Genomic DNA, 21,773 nt, shown 5'->3' with positions numbered 1-21,773 from the left:
GCGTGTGTGCGTGTGAGTGAAAGAGCTCTGTAAACCGCAAGACACTGTAATCATTAAGTCTCTGGAGACGAGGCGATGGAATTCAAACCCGCGTCCCCCAATTGGTCCCGGCAGTGCACCTGCGCGGGGCCCCAGGGTTGCAAGCCAGAGGGCGCTGCTCCGACTCTCGGCGGCCAGCGCGCGCGGGAGGCTGGCGGCGCGAGCGGATTGGACAGCTGGACGCGGGGCGGGGCCGTGAGGAGGCGGGGCTTCCGGCCACCGCCGCCGCTGTTGCCAGGGGAGACAGCCGCAGGGAGGCGGAAGGAGCCCAGGACCAGCCGGCGCCGAGGCGTGGCGCAGGCACGATGGCGGCCATGGTGGTCTCGGAGCCCGGGTCTCGGAGCTGGTCCTTGTGTCCCGAGGTGCCATCCGCCACCTTCTTCACCGCGCTGCTCTCGCTGCTGGTGTCCGGGCCCCGCCTGTTCCTGCTGCAACCGCCCCTGGCGCCCTCGGGCCTCTCGCTGCGGTCCGAGGCCCTGCGCAACTGGCAAGGTGAGCAAGCAGGGGCGGGGCCGGGCCGCGGGGCCAGCCCTCTTCCTCCCACCGCACCCGGCGCTCCCAGTGCCCGAGCCGCGGGCTACACCTCCGGCCACTCCATCCGCAGCGTCATTCTCCCCATCCTGAGAACCAGTCCCGTATCCCGCGTCGTTGTCCCTCCAGAGTCCCATCTTCCCATTACTCCATCTGTAGTCCTAACCTACCCGAATTTGTTCCCTACCCTGGCGCCACCGGCCTGGTGAAGGCCCCACACCCATTCGCTAGCAAACCGGCTTCGTTCACCCATTGCTCGCTCTCCGAGGAGAAGGATTGTTTCCTCTCCCTGTCCCGTCGCATACACACCTCCTAACCTCCCCACTGGCAAAAAATGTCTCTGTCGCCTTCATCAGGACACTTAAGCATCCGCTGTGGCCACCCTCTATAAGCGTCCTGGCCTCTTTGGGGTTTAGAATGTCTTCTGCTTACTTGCGTGTATCTTAATCCTGACTCCCTACTCCCAGCTCATGGGAGGGGGGGAGGCATCTTATGCCTTGGGAAAGGTGTTTGTTTTCTCTAGGTGATTGAATATAAACATCCGCTCATGAGAGACATTGGTAGTCTTTGTCTCTTCCCCGTTCTTTTCTGGGGAGGAAAATGGGAAATTTGTATAGCTTTTGTTGTTTTGCAAAGCACACACTCATGAGCTTTAATCTCCATCCTGTGACGTAGGCTTTATTATTCCCCATTATTTAGGTGAAACAGGCGTCAGTAGGGAACCGCAGAGCTATTAAGTCTTGCAATTGAGACAGGAACACGGGTTTTTTATTGTATGATGTTTGGGAACTGGAGCCTTGGGCGTGTATTATGATACCCAAATCATATAGAGTAACTTCTAGAATCTTCACATTTATACTTGGAATTTCAGTTTATACTTGGAATGGTTTCAACAAATCATAAAGTACTCATCAGATCATGAGATTTTATAGAGATGGCCTGAGGTATATGGTTGCCTCCCTGTTCAAATCAAAAACTGTTCCCCACCACCACCCTGGATACACAGAGCGCATCCTCAGAGATATTTAAGAGGTCAGTGTAAACCGAGCTCCCCCTTTTTCCCTTTAGCTCACAGCTTCTCTGAGTGTGGGGTTCATGGGCATGTGAGTATCTGACAGATAAGAGACCTTTGAAGTCCTCAGATGTAATGCTATCATTTTATTTTTTATTTAAAAAAAAAATTTTTTTTTTTTAACATTTTGTTTATTTTTGAGACAGAGAGAGACAGAGCATGAAGGGGGGAGGGGCAGAGAGAGAGGGAGACACAGAATCGGAAGCAGGCTCCAGGCCCTGGGCCATCAGCCCAGAGCCCGACATGGGGCTGGAACTTACGGACCGCGAGATCGTGACCCGAGCTGAAGTTGGACGCTTAACCGACTGAGCCACCCAGGCGCCCCTGTAATGCTATCATTTTAAATGAAGAAACCGAAGCTCGCAGGGCCCATGACTTGACTGAGTTTCAGCCAGCCTGGACATGACCGAGCCAAGATTCCACTTCAAGCCTTTAGGCCTCCAAGGTTCAGTATTACTACTACCTCACCAGTTCCCTCCTTCACTTTAGTGTGGGGGGACTGGGGGGACATAAAAGTACATAAGAAGTGACTGCTTTTAGAAAAATAGGAGTAGTATTCTTTGCTGTCTTACTGCCATAAAGCATTGCTCTACCTGTAAGGTTGGGTACGCACTTTGAAGAAAGATGTCTGAGTTCTATATTTTATTAGTGATAGTTTTATAATCGTTGCAGGTGCAAAATAATTCATGGTCCCTTTTTTCTTCTCTGAACAGCCACTATGGAAGGAGAGGTCAGGATTACAGCCGAGGAGACTGGCACACAGAGTGTTAAGTGATACCCACTCAATCCACCCTGAAGCTGTTACAATTAATTAACCCTCAAACTGCCCGGTGAGATAGGTCAGTATTAAAGCCTAAAATAAAAAATTAAAAAGGATTATGAAGCACGTTAACAAATTCCAAGACCATCCCATGCTAAAAAGTGTCATTTTTTTCCCCCCACTTGGAAGCCAGTCACAGACTTGCTCCAGGTCTGGGGAAGAGCAAGGGCTGGATGTCACACTTCTGCTTTGAGTCTTGGGTCCTTCAGTGCTGTCTCCCACTGCCTTTCATGGCTCCTGGCTGATTTGCTCTGGTGCTGACAGCCTGCCACTCCCCCTTCCCGAGGTGGGTTGTAGCCTGGCTTTCCCTCCGGTAGAGCCCCTCGCGGTCAAGCCTCTAACCCTGTCTGTCCCCTCTGCAGTTTACAGGCTGGTGACGTACATCTTTGTCTACGAGAATCCAATCTCCCTGCTCTGCGGTGCTATCATCATCTGGCGCTTTGCTGGCAATTTCGAGAGAACCGTGGGCACCGTCCGCCATTGCTTCTTCACCGTGATCTTCGCCATCTTCTCTGCTATCATCTTCCTGTCGTTTGAAGCCGTGTCATCGCTTTCGAAGCTGGGGGAGGTGGAGGATGCCAGAGGCTTCACCCCAGTGGCTTTTGCCATGCTGGGCGTCAACTCTGTCCGCTCTCGGATGAGGAGGGCCCTGGTCTTCGGCATGGTTGTGCCCTCGATGCTGGTGCCGTGGCTCCTGCTCTGTGCCTCCTGGCTCATTCCCCAGACCTCCTTCCTCAGTAATGTCTGCGGACTTGGGATTGGGCTGACCTGTATCCTTCGTGGAAGGGAACTGTAGGGTGGTGACGTGGCAAGCGGTGAACCACGGTGGAGGGTCTGGGCGGAGGGCGGAGGTAGAGCCGTGGGCTCAGGTGTAGGTAATCCAGGTTTGAACTTCAGCTTTGAAACCCATGTGGTCTTGGGGCGGTCACTTCCCTTCTCTGGGTCAGAATTTTGCCGCCTGGGAAGTGTCAACATAGCTAGCTTTCTTTTCATGCCAGCATAGCATTGCCAGTTAGTGAAATATTCTGACTTGAGGTTTTTTCTTCCTTGTAAATGGAGGCATAAACCCTACGTTTGGCTAGTTATGACATGAGTTTTCATGGGAAGAATCTGAGATACCCATGAGCTGGAGATGTTCCATGAAAGGAATAGGAAATAGGTTTGTTTGGGTTGGGTTGGGTTGGGTTTAGTCTTTTTGTCAGAAGAAACAGTGTTTAAAATTTATTTTTAATGTTCATTTTTGAGAGGGAGAGAGCTCTTTCTCTCTGCATGCATGTCAGGGAGGGGCAGAGAGAAAGACACACACACACACACACACACACACACACACACACACACACAGAATCCAAAGCAGGCTCCAGGCTCCAAGCTGTCAGCACAGAGTTTGACACGGGGCTCGAACTTGTGAACCATGAGATCATGACCTGAGCCGAAGTCGGACGCTTAACTGACTGAGCCATCCAGGCGCCCCCAGTAGAAAATTTTTTTTAAAGACAGCCAGGGTCCTATGGGTGGTTAAAAACTTAGGATAAGCCTTACAACCCTTGTATAAATATTCTGGCCGTTGCAGGGGTGGGGGGGGGGGCATTCTAAAATACAATGTGGGTTACCTTTCTTTATTATTTAAAAAAACATTTTTTGGGGTGCCTGGGTGGCTCGGTCAGTTAAGCGTCCGACGTCGGCTCAGGTCACGATCTCACAGTTCGTGAGTTTGAGCCCCGCGTCGGGCTCTGTGCTGACAGCTCAGAGCCTGGAGCCTGTTTCCGATTCTGTGTCTCCCTCTCTCTGACCCTCCCCTGTTCATGCTCTGTCTCTCTCTGTCTCAAAAATAAACAAACATTAAAAAAAAAAAATTAAACAAAACAAAACATTTTTTTAAGTGATCTGTATGCCCAACCTGAGGCTTGAACTCACAGTCCCGAGATCAAGAGTCTCATGCTCTACCAGCTGAGGCGCCAGGTGCCTCCAGGGGGTTACTTTCTTCAACATTAGAAATGGTTAGTGTTGGAGGTTGAATAAGGTACATTCTTAAAATATTTTTCTTTTCTTTCAGTTTATTTTAAGAGCAAGAGAGTGCTTGAGCAGGGGAGGGACAGAGAGAGAGGGAGAGAGAATCCCAAGCAGCACAGAGCCTGACACGGGGCTCGAACTCATGAACTGTGAGATCATGACCTGAGCCAAAATCAAGGGTGGTTTGCTTAACCCCCTAAGCCACCCAGGCACCCTCTAAAATCTCTTTCAATGCGTGATTCTATAAGCTATTAAGGTAGGTAAATATACATTGATCACATAGTTCTTATTTATCTTATTTTAAAAATTTAATTCATTTATTTTGAACCTTTTTTTAATTAAAAAAATGTTTTTAATGTTTGTTTATTTTTGAGAGAGAGAGAGAACGCAAGCAGGGGAGGGGCAGGAGAGAGGGAGACACAGGATCCAAAGCAGGCTCCAGGCTCTAAGCTGTCAGCACAGAGCCTGACATGGGGCTCGAACCCATGAACCATGAGATATGACCCGAGCTGAAGTCGGAGGTTTAACCAACTGAGCTACCAGGCGCCCCAGACCTTTTTTTCTAATATGCAAATTTAAAGCTATAAACTCTTCTGTAAGCACTGCTTTAGCTGCATCCCACGAATTTTGATGTTGTCTTTTCATTTTTAATGGGTTAAAAGTATTTTCTAATTTTCCTTAGGATTTTTTCGTAGACCCAAGGGTTATCTACAAGTGAGTTGCTTAATTTCTACATTTTTGGTGCTTTTTCACATTTCTTTTTGTTGATGATTTCTAATTTCCTTTCAAAAGGTCAGAGCGCATTCTTTTGCAGATTGTAGTCCTTTTAAATTATTTTCTGGCTCAGCATTTGATATATCTTGGTGAACGTTCTGTGTGTGAGAAGAATGTGCATTCTGTGGTTGGTGTAGTGTTCCATTTATGTCCGTTAGGTCAAGGTGTTGGTCTTATTCTAGCCTTCTATACACTTGCACTTGTTCTGTCAGTTACTGAAAGGGGACTGTTGAAATCTCCAACTAAAGTTGTGGATTTATCTATTTTTTCCTTGGAATTCTTGTCAGTTTTTGCTTCAAGTGTATCGAAGGTCTTATTGGATGCATACATATCTAGGATTGTTATGTCATCTTCATGAATTCACCCTTTATCATTGTGAAATGGACGATTTTAGTCTCTGGTAATATTCTTTGTTCCAGAGTCTTTGTTAGCTGATATTACTATGTAATTCTACCTTTCTTTCTTAAAATTAGGACTTATAGGGTATATATATATTTCCATCTTTATAGACCTTTTTATTCTCATTATTTTTTTTTTAACGTTTTTATTTATTTTTGAGACAGAGAGAGACAGAGCATGAAGGGGGGAGGGGCAGAGAGAGAAGGAGACACAGAATCAGAAGCAGGCTCCAGGCCCTGAGCCATCAGCCCAGAGCCTGACGCGGGGCTTGAACTCACGGACCGTGAGATCGTGACCTGAGCTGAAGTCGGACGCTTAACCGACTGCGCCACCCAGGCGCCCCTTTATAGATCTTTTTTAATGTTTATGTATTTTCAAGAAAGAGAGCAAGAGCACGAGTGGGGGAGGGGCAAAGAGCGAGGGAGACCGGATCTGAAGTGAGCTCCACACTGTCAGTGCAGAGCCAATGTGGGACTCGAACTCACGACCTGAACCAAAACCAAAAGTTGGACATTTCACTGACTGAGCCACCCAGGCACCCCTCCATCTTTATAGTTTTAATATGTTTGTGTCTTTAATTTTTTTTTTAATGTTTATTTACCTATTTTAGGAAATAGAGATAATGAGCGGGAGGGGGGAGTAGAGAGAGAGGGAGGAGAGAGAGGGAGACAGAATTTCAAGCAGGTTCCACGCTGTCAGCACAGAGCCCAACGCGGGGCTCAAACCACACACCGTGAGATCATGACGTGAGCCAAAACCAAGAGTTGGGCGCTTAACCAACTGAGCCACCCAGGTGCCCCTGTGTCTTTAAATTTAACACATATTTCTTGGGGTGCCTGGGTGGCTCAGTTGGTTAAGCACCCAACTGTTTAAAAAAAACTCTTTTTTTTAAGTTTATTTATTTTGAGAGAGACAGTACAAGCAGGAGAGGAGCAAAGAAAGAGGAAGACAGAATCCCAAGCAGGCTCTGTATTGTCAGCACAGAGCCCATGCAGTGCTCAAACTCAACCAACTGTGAGATCATGACCTGAGCTGAAATCAAGAGTTGGATGCTTGACTGACTGAGCCATCCAGGTGCCCCATATACCCAACTCTTGATTTTGATTCAGGTTATGATCTCATGCTGCTCATGGTTCATGGGATCCAGCCCATGTTGGGCTCTGTGCTGATAGCACAGAGACTGCTCGGGATTCTCTCTTTCTCTCTCTCTCTCTCTCTCTCTCTCTCTCTCTCTCTCTCTCTCTCCCCACCCCTCATGCTCTCTTTCAAAATAAATAAACATTAAAAAAATAAAAATAAAACATGTTTCTTGTAGATAGCATGTAGTTGGTTCTCCAGTCTATCTCTGCCTTTTAAATGGTACATTTAGCTCATGTGCATTTAGTATAATTATTGATATGGTTGTGGTTAAGTCTGCCTGCTTGCTTTTTGTTTTTTCTTTGTCCCAAATGTTCTTCGTGCCTTTTTTTCCCTCTTTTCTTAACTTCAACAGAATATTTTTTTTGGTATCTCATATTTAAAGATAGACTCTTATGGGTTTGCTGTGTTTGCTATTAACTATACCTCTTCGTCTTATTTTTTAGTGGTTGCTGTAGAGTTTACAATATACATTTTTAATTTATCACAGACTACTTACAGATTATATACCACGTTGTATGTAACTGGAGAATCTCACGGAATTGTGTTTCTGTTTTCCTTCTTTTCATTCTTTGTGTTGTTATTGTCCTACATTTTATTTCTACTGTTGTCATATGTGTTATAAACTTCACAATACACTGCTATTACTTTAAAAAAATTTTTTTATTTTAAGATGTGCATTTTTTAATGTTTGTTTATTTTTGAGAGAGATAGAGTGCAAACGGGAGGGGCAGAGAGAGAGGGAGACACAAAATCTGAAGCAGCCTCCAGCTCTGAGCTGTCAACACAGAGCCCAACGCAGGTCTTGAACTCATGAACCATGAGATCATGACCTGAGCTAAAGTTGGACGCTTAACCAACTGAGCCACCCAGATACCCCTACATTGCTATTACTTTTGTTTCAAACAGTTATATATTTTTTAATTTAAAAAAGCAGCGTTTACCCACATACTTGCCATTTCTAATTCTCTTCATTCTTTTGTGTGGATCCAAGTTTCCATCTGGTATCATTTTTCTTTTGCCTGAAGAACCTCCCTTCATACCCGTACCCCCCAGTAGGTACACTGGTGACAAATTCTCTCAGCTTTCAGTGCTCTGAAAATGCCTTTATTTCACCACATACAGAATTCTGGCCTTCTCTGATCTTCTTTCACTTTTAAAGATGTCATTGCATTACTCCTGGCTTATATTCTTTTATCATGAGGAGGCAGTAATCATTTTTATTGTTTTCCCTATATAATTCATTGTTTTCCTCTGGCTTCTTTCACAGTTTTTTATCATTGGTTTTCAGCTGTTTAATTATCATGTACCTTTGGAGTGATTTTCTTTGTTTCCCTTGCTTGTAGTTGGTCATTGGATCTTGGATCTGTGAGTTTACAGTTTTCATACAAGTCTAAAAAAATTATCCTCATTATGTCTCCAAGTATTTTTTTCTCTTCTACTTTCCCCACTTCTTCCAGGGTGCCAATTAAACATATGTTAGACTACTTGGTATTGTTCAGTGGGTCCCTGAGGCTCTGTTTATTTTGTATTTTTTTTTTTTTAGCTTTCTTCCCCCTCTCCATTTCAGTTTGGATAATTTCTATTCCATTGCCTTCCAGCTGGGTGATCTCTTTTTCTTCAGTGTGTGCCCAGCTGTTAAACCCATCTGCTTGGGTTTTTTCCCCCTCATGTTGTATATTTCAGCTCAGGAGGTTCTTTTATATATATACATATATAGTTTTCATTTCCATATTGGGATTCTTCATCTGTTCCTTCATTGTGTTTTCCTTTAAACCCTTCATATACTTCCATATAGAAGCTGTTTGTAAAATAGCTATTTATAGTAGCTATTTTAAAACATTTTGTCTGGGGCGCCTGGGTGGCGCAGTCGGTTGGGCGTCCGACTTCAGCCAGGTCACGATCTCGTGGTCCGTGAGTTTGAGCCCCGCGTCGGGCTCTGGGCTGATGGCTCAGAGCCTGGAGCCTGTTTCCGATTCTGTGTCTCCCTCTCTCTCTGCCCCTCCCCCGTTCATGCTCTGTCTCTCTCTGTCCCAAAAATAAATAAACGTTGAAAAAAAAAAATTAAAAAAAAAAAAAACAAAAACATTTTGTCTGTTAACACCATCATGTCTGTCATTTCTGGATCTGTTTTTGACAGATTTTCCTGCTGATAATGGACCCACTTTCTTGCTTCTTCATGCGTCTCATAATCTTTTAGCTTATACTAGACACTGCGAATGCTGTGGTATCCGGGGCCGTTGTGGTTTTTTTTCTTTTTTTTAACAAGTGTTGATTTTTTTCCTGATAGGCAGTTCATTTATTTGGCAAGGCATTACCTTTTTGGAAGTCTCGTCTGAATGCCCTGGTGTCAGCGAGGTCTCTTTCCCCTGTGTGGTTAGAACTCCAGCATGTCCCTGCCCCCTGTGAGCTCCCTGTTGTTAAGCGAACAGCTCCCGGAGAGTTGTTCCCTCAGTAGCTCAGTAGCTGTTCTTTGCCTGGCTTGAGGCGTCTTGGCCTGTGGGTGTGCACATGGGCATTCAGCTAAAGACTCGGGGAACCCCATGCATGTTTCTGGAGCTCCTTCCCAGAGCACCTCCCTTCTCTCCATTACTCTGATCTGGAAATCCCAGGCCCTTTTTCCTCTCCGAATTCTTTATCTATCTCTTCAATTCAGAAAAAAAGAAAAAAAAAAGCTCTTCTCTGCTTGGATTCCCCTTCGGATGCTGTAGTTTGGAAAGTGCCTCCAGGCTGAAAGCCAGTTCCATCTTGAGGCTCACTTAATTGTTTCCCTTTTCGTAGGTATCACAGTCTGGCAGTGTTTGCCGCTCAAAGTCTGAAGGCAAGTGTGTAAAATGTTGTATCCTGGCTCACAGTTATCTATGGTGGGAGGACCAGTCTGGCATTGGGGCTTCAGCAGAGTCAGAGGCAGAACAGACCTTTGAGGTCGTTCTGAAGTCATCAGCCGCGACAGCTTTGAACTCCTTCACAGCATCGGTTAATGCTGGAACTCAGCATTTGGAGATGTACTCCTCCCTGAAAGAATTTAGTAACACGCAGGGGGCATTTTTGGTCGTCACAAACACTGGGTGCTACTGCCCCTTAGTCGCCGGTGGCCGGAGCTGCCGAGGGAAACAGTCGAGCCCCACAAAGAACTGTCTTGCTCACATTCCAGCGAGGAGCGCTGGCTTGAAGAACATTCTCGGTGCTTCCTTACAGCCTTCCCTCCATCCCCACCCTCTCCCAGCTACTGCTGCTCCCCACTCAGGGTTCAGCATGCATGTCCCTTCCTAGAGAAAGTCGTCTTGATCTCCCTAGACTAGCTTAGGGTCCCCAGCCTGGTCTTCCGGATAATCCCTTTCTTATCCCTACTGACCCTACCCTAGTGACTTACCCCTTGCCTGGCACTCCTCATTTCTTAGTTCCTGGAAGTAACAGATGTTCAGTAAACATTTGCCAAAAAGATGGATGGGTGGACAGACGGACAAAAGCTGAATCTTTATGACTGCCTAGGCGGTGGTGGGTTGACGCGGGCCAGACGGCCAGAGTGCCGTCACACCACTTGTTTGGGGCGGTGACAGTGTGGGGGAAATTGCTGCCGAAGAGGCCCACGTGAAGCTCACTTGGTCACGTTGAGGCAAGGTGCCTTCTGTTTGGGGACAAAGTACAAGATGTCAGTCCTCCCAGAGGGTGCTGGGACAGCCTCCTGCCTCATCCCACTGCAGGCACTGAGGCGTGTGCCAGCTTGACGGGTTGCAGGGATGACAGGGCTCAAGGGATGGGCTGGGTGAGGCGTCGGCACCGATCGGCCCCCCCCACCCCCACCCCCTGCCTCCCCCGACGGTTGGTTCATGTTCCCTCTGAGGTGCAGGGAATAGAAACTCAACTCTTGGTTTCCCCGGAGCTCAGGCTGGTGGCAGAATGAGCGCTAATCCCCCTGCAGAATAAACGTGGGAACCTGTACCCTGTGAGGAGTGTCCGGCCCGCCTCCCTCGAGCTGTCTCCCATTTCACTTAATATGTCGACCTCAGATGGCCTCACCTACTGCTACTCCATCGACCTCTCAGAGCGAGTAGCCCTGAAGCTCGACCAGAAGTTCCCCTTCAGCCTGATGAGGAGGATTTCGGTGTTCAAGTACATCTCGGGCTCTTCGGCCGAAAGAAGGGCAGCCCACAGCCGGAAGTAAGTTACAGAATTCTTGGAGCTTATTCTTCAAGCAATTCCAGGGCTTGTAGAGAGAGTGTGGCTGGCTCAGTATCATGGGAGAAAGGACCAGGGTGTGGGCAGGTCCGGGCCCAGAACACGCATGCACAAATGTCGTCCGAGCACTCGGGACTCTGGCCAGCCAGAATGGGAAAGCCTTCATACGTCATCCTGACTGACTTGTGACAGACTGTGGGAGGGAGTGGCCCCATCTAGCGTTGTCACCAGCCCTCCGCGCCGACGAGCACCCTGCACAGGTCCAGCCGGGCCCTGGCAGGGAGCCCTGGTAAGAAGCAGACAGTCCACACACAGCTGATGAGGTGGCTTGGACGTGAAACAGCACAGGGCCTGAGAGGCAGAGTTTTCTTGGCCACCCGGCAGGAGGTGAGGTTTCCAGTCTTCTGGTCCAGGCTCACTCCACGGAAGGTGCCAGGCAAGCCGCCCAGGCCCATGTAGTCTCACTCCTTCCTACCAGAGAAGAGGACCAAGGAGTTTGAGAGTCTTTCTCTAGGTGTCAGGGGGATAGGAGAGCCCAGTCTCAAACTAAGGTCGCTTCTTCCGGGCCCAATTCACCCTCTTTCCACTGTTCCCCACTTCTGGCTTGTGGCTGCCTCCATGCTTAGACTTTACCACGTAGGAAGTTTTCTTTTCTTCAGTGGCCTCCCCAAAGGAAACGACTCACTGTGAAGTTCAGATGCTTTGCCAACGGCCCTTTTCTACCTTCAACCAGCTGTGGAATAGATTCTGCGCTCTGGGCCGACCTAGATGCAGGGTTTCGGTTGACTTGGAAGCTGCTCTTTGTAGCTGATTTCAGGAGGTGGATGCCCCCTGGCCTTCACCAGCTCAGGGCCCTTTGACCATTTCCTAAAAAAAGGGGACATTGGCAGGGGAGGGCGCTGCTGGGGAGTACTGGGAAAACTAGAAATGCGCATGCACCCAGGCAGGTGCATGCTTCAGGCAGGTGATCCCTGGGGTCTAAATGTGGGGGAGAGTGTTGAAATTTAGGTGTATTGTGCCTTGTAGGCTTTTCATTGTTCTCATAAACTCGAGAGGGGACTTAAGGGGCCTTTGGGTGCAGACTTGCACCCTGTGAGGGAACCCTCCTTTCAGACAGCTGAGGGCGGTCACCTGGCATGAACTTATACCCCCCTCCCGGCTGGGAGCTCATCATGAATGAGAAAGTTCTCCCATGCTGAAGCGCAGCTGCCTCTCTGTAACTGGGACACTTGGGTGGTACATCTAATTCTGTTTCATCATGGCAGACAGATCCGGGTCAGGGAGGTGATGATCCCCCAGTTCTTTCCGCATTCCTCACATGGCATGGCATACGGTTCCTTGTTATCCTGGCCTGGCACAGGCACCCGGGACAGAAAGTGATGTTTCAGATGGCCTGACGGGGACACTGGCATGACAACATGTGTGTTTGTCTTGGCAGTTACGTGGTCTGGACAACTTTGCGTCCTTGGAGGCTCTTGCAGAACTTCTGGTGGCCCAAATCCTCTGTTCTTTTTTTTTTTTTTTTTTAACGTTTTATTTATTTTTGAGACAGTGAGAGAGCATGAACAGGGGAGGGTCAGAGAGAGGGAGACACAGAATCTGAAACAGGCTCCAGGCTCTGAGCTGTCAGCACAGGGCCCGACGCGGGGCTCGAACTCACAGACCGTGGGATCATGACCTGAGCTGAAGTCGGCCGCTTAACCGACTGAGCCACCCAGGCGCCCCCCAAATCCTCTATATTCTTAAGAATCCCAGAAGTGCCATTAAGTGCTTTGTTCCTGTACTTAAACAGCTGATTTGTAAAATCAGGTTCTTTTTAAAAATTTTTTTGATGTTTATTTTTGAGAGAGAGAGAGAGTGTGTGCAAGCAGTGCAGGAGCAGAGAGGGAGACAGACAGAATCGGAAGCAGGCTCTAGGCCCCGAGCCGTCAGCACAGAGTCTGATGCAAGGCTCGAACTTACAAACCATGAGATCATGACCTGAGCCAAAATCACATACTTAACTGACTGAGCCATCCAGGCACCCCATAAAATCAAGTTCTAACTGAAATATCTACAGATTCAGTGCAATCATCCACCACAAACATCAGTGGTATTGGCAGTCATTGTCCATATTTGGAACTGCGCCAAAGTTCAGGCTGTGTCTCCATTTGTGGTCCCAGCCACATGGTCTGTGGTGGGGTCTTTAATCTCTGCATGGGCAGCTCCAGACATCTGGCTCGATGGTTCCTGCCGGCCGGGACTTTGAGCTATGAGTCTTCATTCCTGAAGCCACAGGTAGAAAACCTCACAGCAGACAGGGCCTGGGCCCAAGCCCTGTGTTACCCATTAGAGCCCTCCTGCCCTTCCTCCCTTAGAGGTTGGTCTATTCTCTTTGGGTGCAATTGCTGAGCTGGCCACAGGCACACTGACGGCCGTGATCTGGTCCCACCTTCATCTCATCTGGGTGGCAAAGTCTGTGAGGCGATTCCACCTCAGGTGGCCTTAGGAGCTCAGCGTCCCTTCATCCTACAGGCTCACTGCAGGCCTGTGAATGGGCGCTTCCCTCTCAGGGCATTTCCTGACCGGCTGAGATTAACCTTCCTCCCCACTTGGTGCTCAGAGCTAGTTATAGAAAATGGCCAAAGCATGTTGTCCTATAAAGTGGTACGGCGATCCCAAGCTTTTCTCATGTACGATGACAGCTGGGGGGCTTTGGCATCACCATGGGAATGACCGTTTTCTCTCTTGTTCCTTTCCAGGCTGAACCCTGTGCCCGGCTCCTACCCCACGCAGAGTGGCCACCCTCACCTGTCCCCGAGCCACCCTGTCGCCCAGATGCAGCATGCCAGTGGCCAGAAACTAGCCCCCTGGCCAGCCTGCACTCCCGGGCACATGCCCAGCCTGCCTCCATACCAGCCGGCCTCCGGCCTGTGTTACGTACAGAACCATTTTGGCACAACCCCTAACTCCTCCGGTGTCTACCCGGCTACCGCGGGTGCCTCCCTGGGGGTCCAGCCCCCCACCCCTCTCAACTGCCCTGGCACTGTGTATTCTGGGGCCCTGGCTGCTCCAGCGGCTACGGGCTCCAAGGAGTGCTCAAGGGTCCTGATCCCCTGATAGGGAATCTCTAGGGAAGTTCTCTCCCATCTTGGCTTTCTGAAGAAGGTCCTCTCCGAGCTGAGCTAAGATTTTCTTGACAAAAAATTATTTATCAAACACCTCTATGTGCCAGGCTCTGTGTCGAGTATTTTGATATATATCCTATTTCAATCCTGTTCATCCTCACGACAACTTTGTGAAGTGCGATTTAGCGTCACCAGTTTACAGACCTGGAGGGCGAGACGCTCTGCAGTCACCTGAAGTCACGTAGTTTTGTAGTTTTCGTAGTGGCACATCCGGGCTTCTGGGCTCCGGGGCCCCTCCCACCTGCCGCCCTGCCTCCCAGAGAAGGCCTGGGAGGTGAGGGTCGGCAGCGACTGCCAGCAGCCAATCCTAACTCTGCGTTTCCTCCCCTTGTGTGTGGTGCTCTTGGTTCCAGTGCCCGCTTGTCTGTGTCTACTCTTCGGGAGCTCCCAGCTGCCCTGCCGGGCAGTCCCCGGGCCCGTGTAGTATTTCTCCCCTACAGTGGCCCAGCTCCCGCCCCGGCCTTGTTGCCCCAGGGGCGGTGAGGTGGGCCTGAGCCACAGCAGCATGCTGATGGATCCATAGTGTTGATTTTACCTTTGTATAAAGAAACAGCCTCCAACCTGCCTGTGGTGTGTGGTCTCTTCGTGGTCTGGCCGGGGCCGGAGAGAGCAGAGCTGGGCAGCGGAGGAGGGGGGTGTGACGGCGAAGAGGAGAGGTGGATCTGGGTTGAGCGGAGCAGACGACCTACACGCGGTGGGGACCCGACGTGGCCGGGGTGTGGGGAGCGGGGGAGGGGCAGCAAAGGTGGTGGGGTAGCCGGAGGCGGAATCGGGCAGCTCGGACAACCCGGAGCTTGGCAATGGCAGGAAGCAGCTGCAGGCTGGGACCAACAAGGAGGGCTGCCTGGCAGGACCTCCAGGGGTGAGGCGGGCACTGGCTGCACTGGCATCCGAAGCCAGAGGCCTGAGAAGAGGCCAGCTCCCCTGCCCATTGTCTCATGTACCGTCAGGGCTTCCCACGGACTAGATTACCCAGAACCCACCGGCGAGCAAGCCCAGGAAATGGAGTTTGCAGGGGTCAGTCCCTCTCATGGAAGGCAGGACAAGGACAGGGCTGTGCCTGAGCCCGGAGGCGCCTGCCCAACCTGAGGGCCGTGGCTTCTGATCCATCGGCTGGAGCTCCTCCCGGTGGTCAAGAAAGCACGCCAACTGGCAGGTGTGTTCATACATTTTACAACGCGTGACCTTCATTTATTCCAGGAGCTGAATGCCCTGCTCTGTGCTGGCTTTTTATTTTTTATTTTTTTAATTTTTTTTCAACGTTTATTTATTTTTGGGATAGAGAGAGACAGAGCATGAACGGGGGAGGGGCAGAGAGAGAGGGAGACACAGAATCAGAAACAGGCTCCAGGCTCTGAGCCATCAGCCCAGAGCCCGACGCGGGGCTCGAACTCACGGACCACGAGATCGTGACCTGGCTGAAGTCGGACGCTTAACCGACTGCTCCACCCAGGCGCCCCTGTGCTGGCTTTTTAATAGGTCCTGGGTATGAGAAGTGGATAAGGCACACCCACAAGTCCACCCAGCCCTGGGGGCCGGGCAGTGACAGGCACACGCTGGGTGGCCTGCCCTGGGTGAGGGGGTGGGGGACAGACTGTGAAGTAGGCTTCACTGGCTGAGCAGTTGGGTGTCTAGACCACAGCTGAGAGTTGTCTGCAAGCATAGAGCGAGTCTGGCAGGGCCCGGCCTGAGGCCTCTGTTCAAGCACCCGGGGCACCGGTCCCACGGTGTCACTCGGTGAGTGCAGTCTTCTTTGTGTCTCTGCAAATGTTTCCCCGACACTCCAGTTCCAGGCCTGTGTCCAGAAGCAGGTATGAGGACCACGTGTTCCCGGTGTGACAGGGCCACATCCCTTGTGTCCGGCTTACTACGTGGACTGGCTGGTCTTCGCTGTGGGGGCTGTGGGGATGATCAGGCTGACGGGCCCTGTCACAGGTCCCTGAGTAGCACGGCCGGAGGGGACTCAAAGGTCGTTCAGTCCCATCACCTCTTCCACTGCTACTTTTGCCAGGAGGCAGCGTGGGTCCAGGAGAACAGCCAGCAGCAGCCCCCAACCCGGGCCCCTGTAACAACCACTGCTCTGAGACGGATTCTGCCAAGTCTGTGTGATCCCTGGGCTTCCGCTGGTCTGGCTGCAGCTCATTTTCTAGGGCCTGGCGGGGATCCCAAGCCCCCTCCCCATTTACCCGTTGAATCTGCCACTAGTGTGTCCCCTGTCCATGAACACTGAGTGTGTGCTAAGTCTCTGGCTGGGAAGAGAGACTGAGATAAAGGCGAGTCCACAGGACGCATGGGGCTGGCGCTCAATAAATATTTGCTGAATATCCGGATAGATGAGCAGGTGATCCCTGCCCTTTGGAAGCTCAGGGGTGGGAGGGATGGCCAAATACGGAACTGAAATTCAGCAATGCTTTTCACGCACTCGTTGGGAGGCCCCCTGACCAGCCTGGAGAGCTGGAAACCGGTTGGATGCCAGGCACACACCGTTCCATAGAGAGAGAGGGAAGGAGAGAGGCGTTAACCACGGCTGTCGCGTTCAGCTTTAGAGAAAGCCATTATTCCGTGCTCGATAGAGACTGCTCTTGTCTCCCCAGGCAAGGCAGGACTCACTGCTGCCAGAGAAGCTTCTAGATGTTGTCTAGTTGCCCTGCTTTGTCAGCAGGGGGAGGAAGCCTCTATAAACATCCCCTGGGCTGGGCTCCCCAGGCTGGGGGTCCAGGAGGGAAAGACTGGCTCCTATCCTCTGAGGGAATCAGATTCACAGATACGCCCCACCTTGCGAGGCTTCCTTCTGTCACACACCTGTTCTTTCCTTAGTTCTTCCATGTAGTGAACGCTGAGAGCAACCGCTGAGTTCCAGGCCTGTGCTAGGCTCTGGGGACACGAAGATGGAAGAGGACCAGTCCTGCCTTTGATGCGCTCACAGTTGGTTAAAGGAGACCTGCCCAAGGGCAGGGGCCAGGTGGATAGAGGGCGGACAGCCTGAACAAAGACGGGAAGGGGAGAGTCCAGGAGCCGGGAGAGAGGAGGCATGTGAGTGTGGGGGCCGGCCGGGAGGGTGCATGGGAAAGAAGATGGTTGCAGCAGCCCAAGCTGGAAGTGGTGAGAGCGGCCCGAGGGAGAAACGTAGCCTAGCACACACAGCGTCTTTCTGGGGTTACACAGCTTTCCCACTTGAAGCCTGGTGCTCCTGCCCTGCCCGAAGGTACCTGTTCACTCCCAGTGAGCAGGGTGGGGAGCGGCCCATAGTGGGGTTGGAAGCAGGACAATCCTAGAGGATGAGGTTCCCCCAAGCATGGAATGTGGGGGGAGAGCGGGGGAGGGAGAGCTGGCCTCAGAGTTGGGTGCTGGACTTCGGACTCTTGAGACCCACAGGGGCACCACCCCAGAAGTCCATCCCAGGATGCTTCCCGAGTCTGACCTGCTGGTCCATGCCTGGACAACTGCCAGCTCTGAGAGCGATACCCCAGCCCCGACCTGAAGCCTAGACCCTCAGGGACGTCCGTGCCATCTCCAGAGCTTGGGCCACCTGAGACCTTGCTCCAGGGTCCTGTTTTGAGCCTAGAGCCCCTCCTCCAAGAAATATCTCCAAAGGCTTGCCTGTGCAACCCTGCCCTTGAACCACGGTCAGGTCACATCCTGAGGCTGCCTCCTTAATGGAACCACTTCTCCTGGGGGCCTAGCTACAGCCCCGCTGAGAGCCAGTGGCCAGGCGGGCTGCCCACAGAGGTGGCACTGGGACAGTTCAGGCCTCCGTGGTGCACAGGGCAGTTGGCCCGTGTGCGCGCGCACACACACCCGGCTCCTACACAGGAACACATAAACACAGATGTGACATTTTGAACTCACATATCTGGGCTCTCACCACACATCAAGTTCAAACCGGTAGGTACCCACCTGCAAAAACCCGTATGTGGTTAAGGCACACACCTACATGTATTCATACCTGTCCGTGCACAGATCATGTACAAGCTGACTTGTGCACGGGTACGTGCTGTATATACACGCACACATACGTGTTCCTTCGCAGGTGGGGGCCTCCTAATCCTCTCCCTCTCCCCTGCACCTTGCCCAATCTGACCCCAGCCTACCACTCCAGTCTTCTCTCCCACCACACACCGTGCTGCTGGCACTGTGTGAATTGATCAGACAGCTGACAGGAAGCATCTTAAAATTGAGCAAAATCTTCAGAAACAGGCATGGCCATTTGTGGCTTGTGATGAGCAGGGTAACAGGAAAGCCCTCTGGGCCCAAACCTCCCCTGCCATGTGCCTGTCACACACTGCCTAACAATTCTACCATCAGAGGCCCATTCCTGTGAATTAGGCTCATCAAGGTTCATCACTGAGGGAACACTGGAGAAGACCGTGAGTCCAGCCCTCATGCTGCACGCAGGAATGTGAGGCCCAGAGAGGGCAATTTATCTGGCTAAGGACACACAGGGACTCCGGTGATGGGGCCAGCACAGAACCCGGGGCTTCTGACTCTTGTCTTTGCTCCACTGTTCTGGTCGCTGGGTAGAGTGGGCTAGGGGACAGCCGGGAGAACAGGTGAGGACTCTCATGTGGCCCAGCTGAGCCCCCTTGAATGCGCCGACTCCAGGAGCCCAGGCACAGAGTCTGGGGCACTGGTGCTCACAGGGCGCCCCGAGATTCTCTTCCATCAGACTCTCCTGTGGAGGGCGGTGGCATTGGTGTGTGGGAGCACTCCACACCCTTCCAGGATGGCTGGGGGTTCTGGGGAGAGACCCCTTCTTCCATCAGGCAGAGCCGGGCCCTGGAGCCAGGACATGCCTAGATGTACCCATTCCAAAGTGCAGTCGGGGATCTCCCTGGGGAGCAGCGAGCAGAGAAGGGCCCCTCCTGAGACTGGATGGGACTGACCTCCGCCCCACCCGTAATCCCATCGCCCTCCCCTTGCGGGGACCAACCCCACCCCCACTCCTGGAGAGAGATTTCAGCAGAGGCTATAAGGGCACAAGAGAAGTGTTCTCTCCCCCAAGCCCTGGCCTTGCCCCTTGCCCCGTGCAAGGCCACACCCCCTGTACCCTTGGCAGAGTCCAGGCGTCACCCAGCAAGAAGCAGACCAGGGTGATGAGAGACACCAGTGGCAGCCGCAGGGTGGCCTCACGCAGCACCTGCACACAGGCCCTCAGCAGCCCACCCACTGCCAGGGCGACTGTCCCCCTCTCCCCAGGGACCCAAGTTTCAGCCCCCACCCGTCAGTGCAACAGCCTCCGGGCCCAGCTTCAATCATGCCCAATACCCGGCACCCTTTGGTCAGTGCAATGGGTTGTTGAACTGTGTTCCCCAAAAAGATATGTCAAAATCCTAACCCCAGTCCCTGTGAACGTGACCTTATTTGGAAATAATGTCCTTGCAGATGTCATCCAGTTAAGATGAGGTCCTACTGGAATAAGGTGGGTCCTAAATCCAACACCTGGTGTCCTTTTAAGAGAAGCCCCGTGAATGGGAATGCAAGCTGGTGCAGCCACTCTGGAAAACAGTAGGGAGCTTCCTCAGAAAACTAAAAATAGAACTACCCTACGACCCAGCAATTGCACTACTAGGCATTTATCCACGGGATTCAGGTGTGCTGTTTTGAAGGGACACATGCACCCCCATGTTTACAGCAGCACTATCGACAATAGCCAAAGTATGGAAAGAACCCAAATGCCCATCGATGGATGAATGGATAAAGAAGATGTGGTCTATATATACAATGGAGTATTACTCGGGGATCAAAAAGAATGAAATCTTGCCATTTGCAACTATGTGGATGGAACTAGAGGGTATTATGCTAAGTGAAATCAGTCAGAGAAAGACAAATATCATATGACTTCACTCATATGAGGACTTTAAGAGACAAAACAGATGAACATAAGGGAAGGGAAACAAAAATAATATAAAAACAGGGAGGGGGACAAAACAGAAGAGACTCAAATATGGAGAACAAACTGAGGGTTACGGGAGGGGTTGTGGGAGGAGGGATGGACTAAATGGGTAAGGAGCACTAAGGAATCTACTCCTGAAATTATTGTTGCACTATATGCTAACTAATTTGGATGTAAATTTAAAAAAAAAAATAAAAAATAAAACAAGTTAAAAATTTTTAAAAAAAGAGAAGCCCCGTGAAAACACAGGGCCAGGGAGAGGGCAGCCGTATGAAGACAAGGCAGACACTGGAGGATGAGTCTATAAGCCAAGGAACACCAACAATCTCTAGAATCTACCAGAAGCTAGGAAGAAGCAAGGGAAAGATTCCTTCGTAGAGCTTTCTGAGGAAGCACGGCCCTGTCGATGCCTCGATTTTGGACTTCTGGACTTCAGGACTCAGAAAAAATTTGTTGTCTGAAGCCACCCAGTTGTGGTGATTTGTTCCACCAGCTCCAGGAGGCAGATACAGGCAGGTTCCTCTCCCCAAAAGCCTCCATTTGGCACATCACCGTCCTGCTCGGAGCCCCCAGGGGCCCCCCCACCAGCTGCAGGTAGAGCAGGGCACGCGTCTGCCCAAGGCCCCCACCCTGCCCCTCGCCAGCTCCCCACTTGCTACCTGTTGACTCCAGAGCATTCTGCTCTCATGCGATGGGAGGGAGAGGAGGGTGGGAAGGGGGAAAGGAGTGAAATTTTGAACATGGGTGACTGGTGTCCTGCTGCAAATAGGAGGGCCAGAAGAGGAAAGTGGTCTGCAGGCAGGGGCAGGGGGGGGGGGGGGGGGGGGGGGGGTTGCTATTTAGGGCAGTTTGACTATGAGGTCACCAGGGTGTGCAGGCAGAGATGGCCAGAGGCACTGGGAAGGAACTGGAGCTAGGACCCAGCCCCAGGTGAATATAAACAAGGACCTTCAGCTCCCTACCCTGCCCCCAGGTCTCTGCGCAGGACTGAGGTTGGGGCGGTGCAGGGGGGTGTTGCGCAGCACAGAATTGGTTGAGGGCCCAAGGAGGCTCTCTGGTCAGAAGGCAGAGGGGAGCTTCTGAGTCTCCAGCTCCTCTCCCTGGCCATGAGGGCAAGTCACCTGGCTTCCCGGAGCCTCAGGTCCTGGTCTGGAAAGAGAGACAATTGCACCTGTCCCATAGAGGGAGATTATAGACACAACAGAGAGGGAGAGGGTAAAAAATGCTTCTTTCTAGAGTTTGACTTGTGTGCAAAGTGCCGCTCCTTGCAGACCTTCCACCCCTCCCTTGCAGAATACGAAGAGGAACCTGGCCTTTAGGGAGGCTGCCAGCAAGAGGGGCCTGCACAGAGGGGCCTGAGTGCTGTGCATCCAACAAGTGCGGCTCCCTCGGGGGCTGGAAAGACTGTTACCTTATCAGTGACAAACTGTGCAAGGTGGCCTTCTTCGGCAGGTGTCTGTCCACTGGAGGACAGGAACCACCTGGCAAAGCTTGTGTTCATTCACTGTACATCTATGGAGTACCTACTGTGTGCCAGGCACTTATTCTAGGTTCAGGGGGCACAGCGGTGAGCAAGGTGGCCAATGTCTGCCTTCCAAGAGCTTAGTGATCTGTGCGTGCATGTGTGTGTGTGTGTGTGTGTGTGTGTGTGTGTCTGGGGCGGGGGGGAGGGAGGGAAAGACAATTAGCCAACAGACAAACAAAGCCATGAATTAACGAGAGCACAACGCAGGGCAGGAAAGCCGCTTGATG

At 51.3% G+C, this 21,773-nt stretch overlaps 1 protein-coding gene across 1 annotated transcript; it reads left to right on the top strand.

Annotated features, from left to right (window-relative positions):
* Nucleotides 1-282: 282 nt before the first annotated feature.
* On the top strand, nucleotides 283-14,692 carry RHBDD2 (rhomboid domain containing 2). Its single transcript, XM_040456100.1, has 4 exons — nucleotides 283-531; nucleotides 2,825-3,232; nucleotides 10,793-10,943; nucleotides 13,703-14,692. Exons 1-4 carry the CDS (start codon nucleotides 345-347, stop codon nucleotides 14,058-14,060), a joined length of 1,104 nt encoding a protein of 367 aa, XP_040312034.1. The 5' UTR covers nucleotides 283-344; the 3' UTR covers nucleotides 14,061-14,692.
* Nucleotides 14,693-21,773: the final 7,081 nt, after the last annotated feature.

Source organism: Herpailurus yagouaroundi, unplaced genomic scaffold (genome assembly GCF_014898765.1).
Source record: "Herpailurus yagouaroundi ecotype Mexico unplaced genomic scaffold, PumYag 216, whole genome shotgun sequence".
In the NCBI taxonomy this organism is placed as follows: Eukaryota; Metazoa; Chordata; class Mammalia; order Carnivora; family Felidae; genus Herpailurus; species Herpailurus yagouaroundi.
This window is presented reverse-complemented; position numbering and strand designations above follow the sequence as displayed.

Coding starts and splice junctions, on each gene's coding strand:
- RHBDD2 (XM_040456100.1), top strand. CDS start 345: ATGGCGGCCATGGTGGTCTCGGAGCCCGGGTCTCGGAGCTGGTCCTTG. Junction 532..2,824: donor GGCCCTGCGCAACTGGCAAG/GTGAGCAAGCAG, acceptor TCCCCTCTGCAG/TTTACAGGCTGGTGACGTAC. Junction 10,944..13,702: donor AGGGCAGCCCACAGCCGGAA/GTAAGTTACAGA, acceptor GTTCCTTTCCAG/GCTGAACCCTGTGCCCGGCT.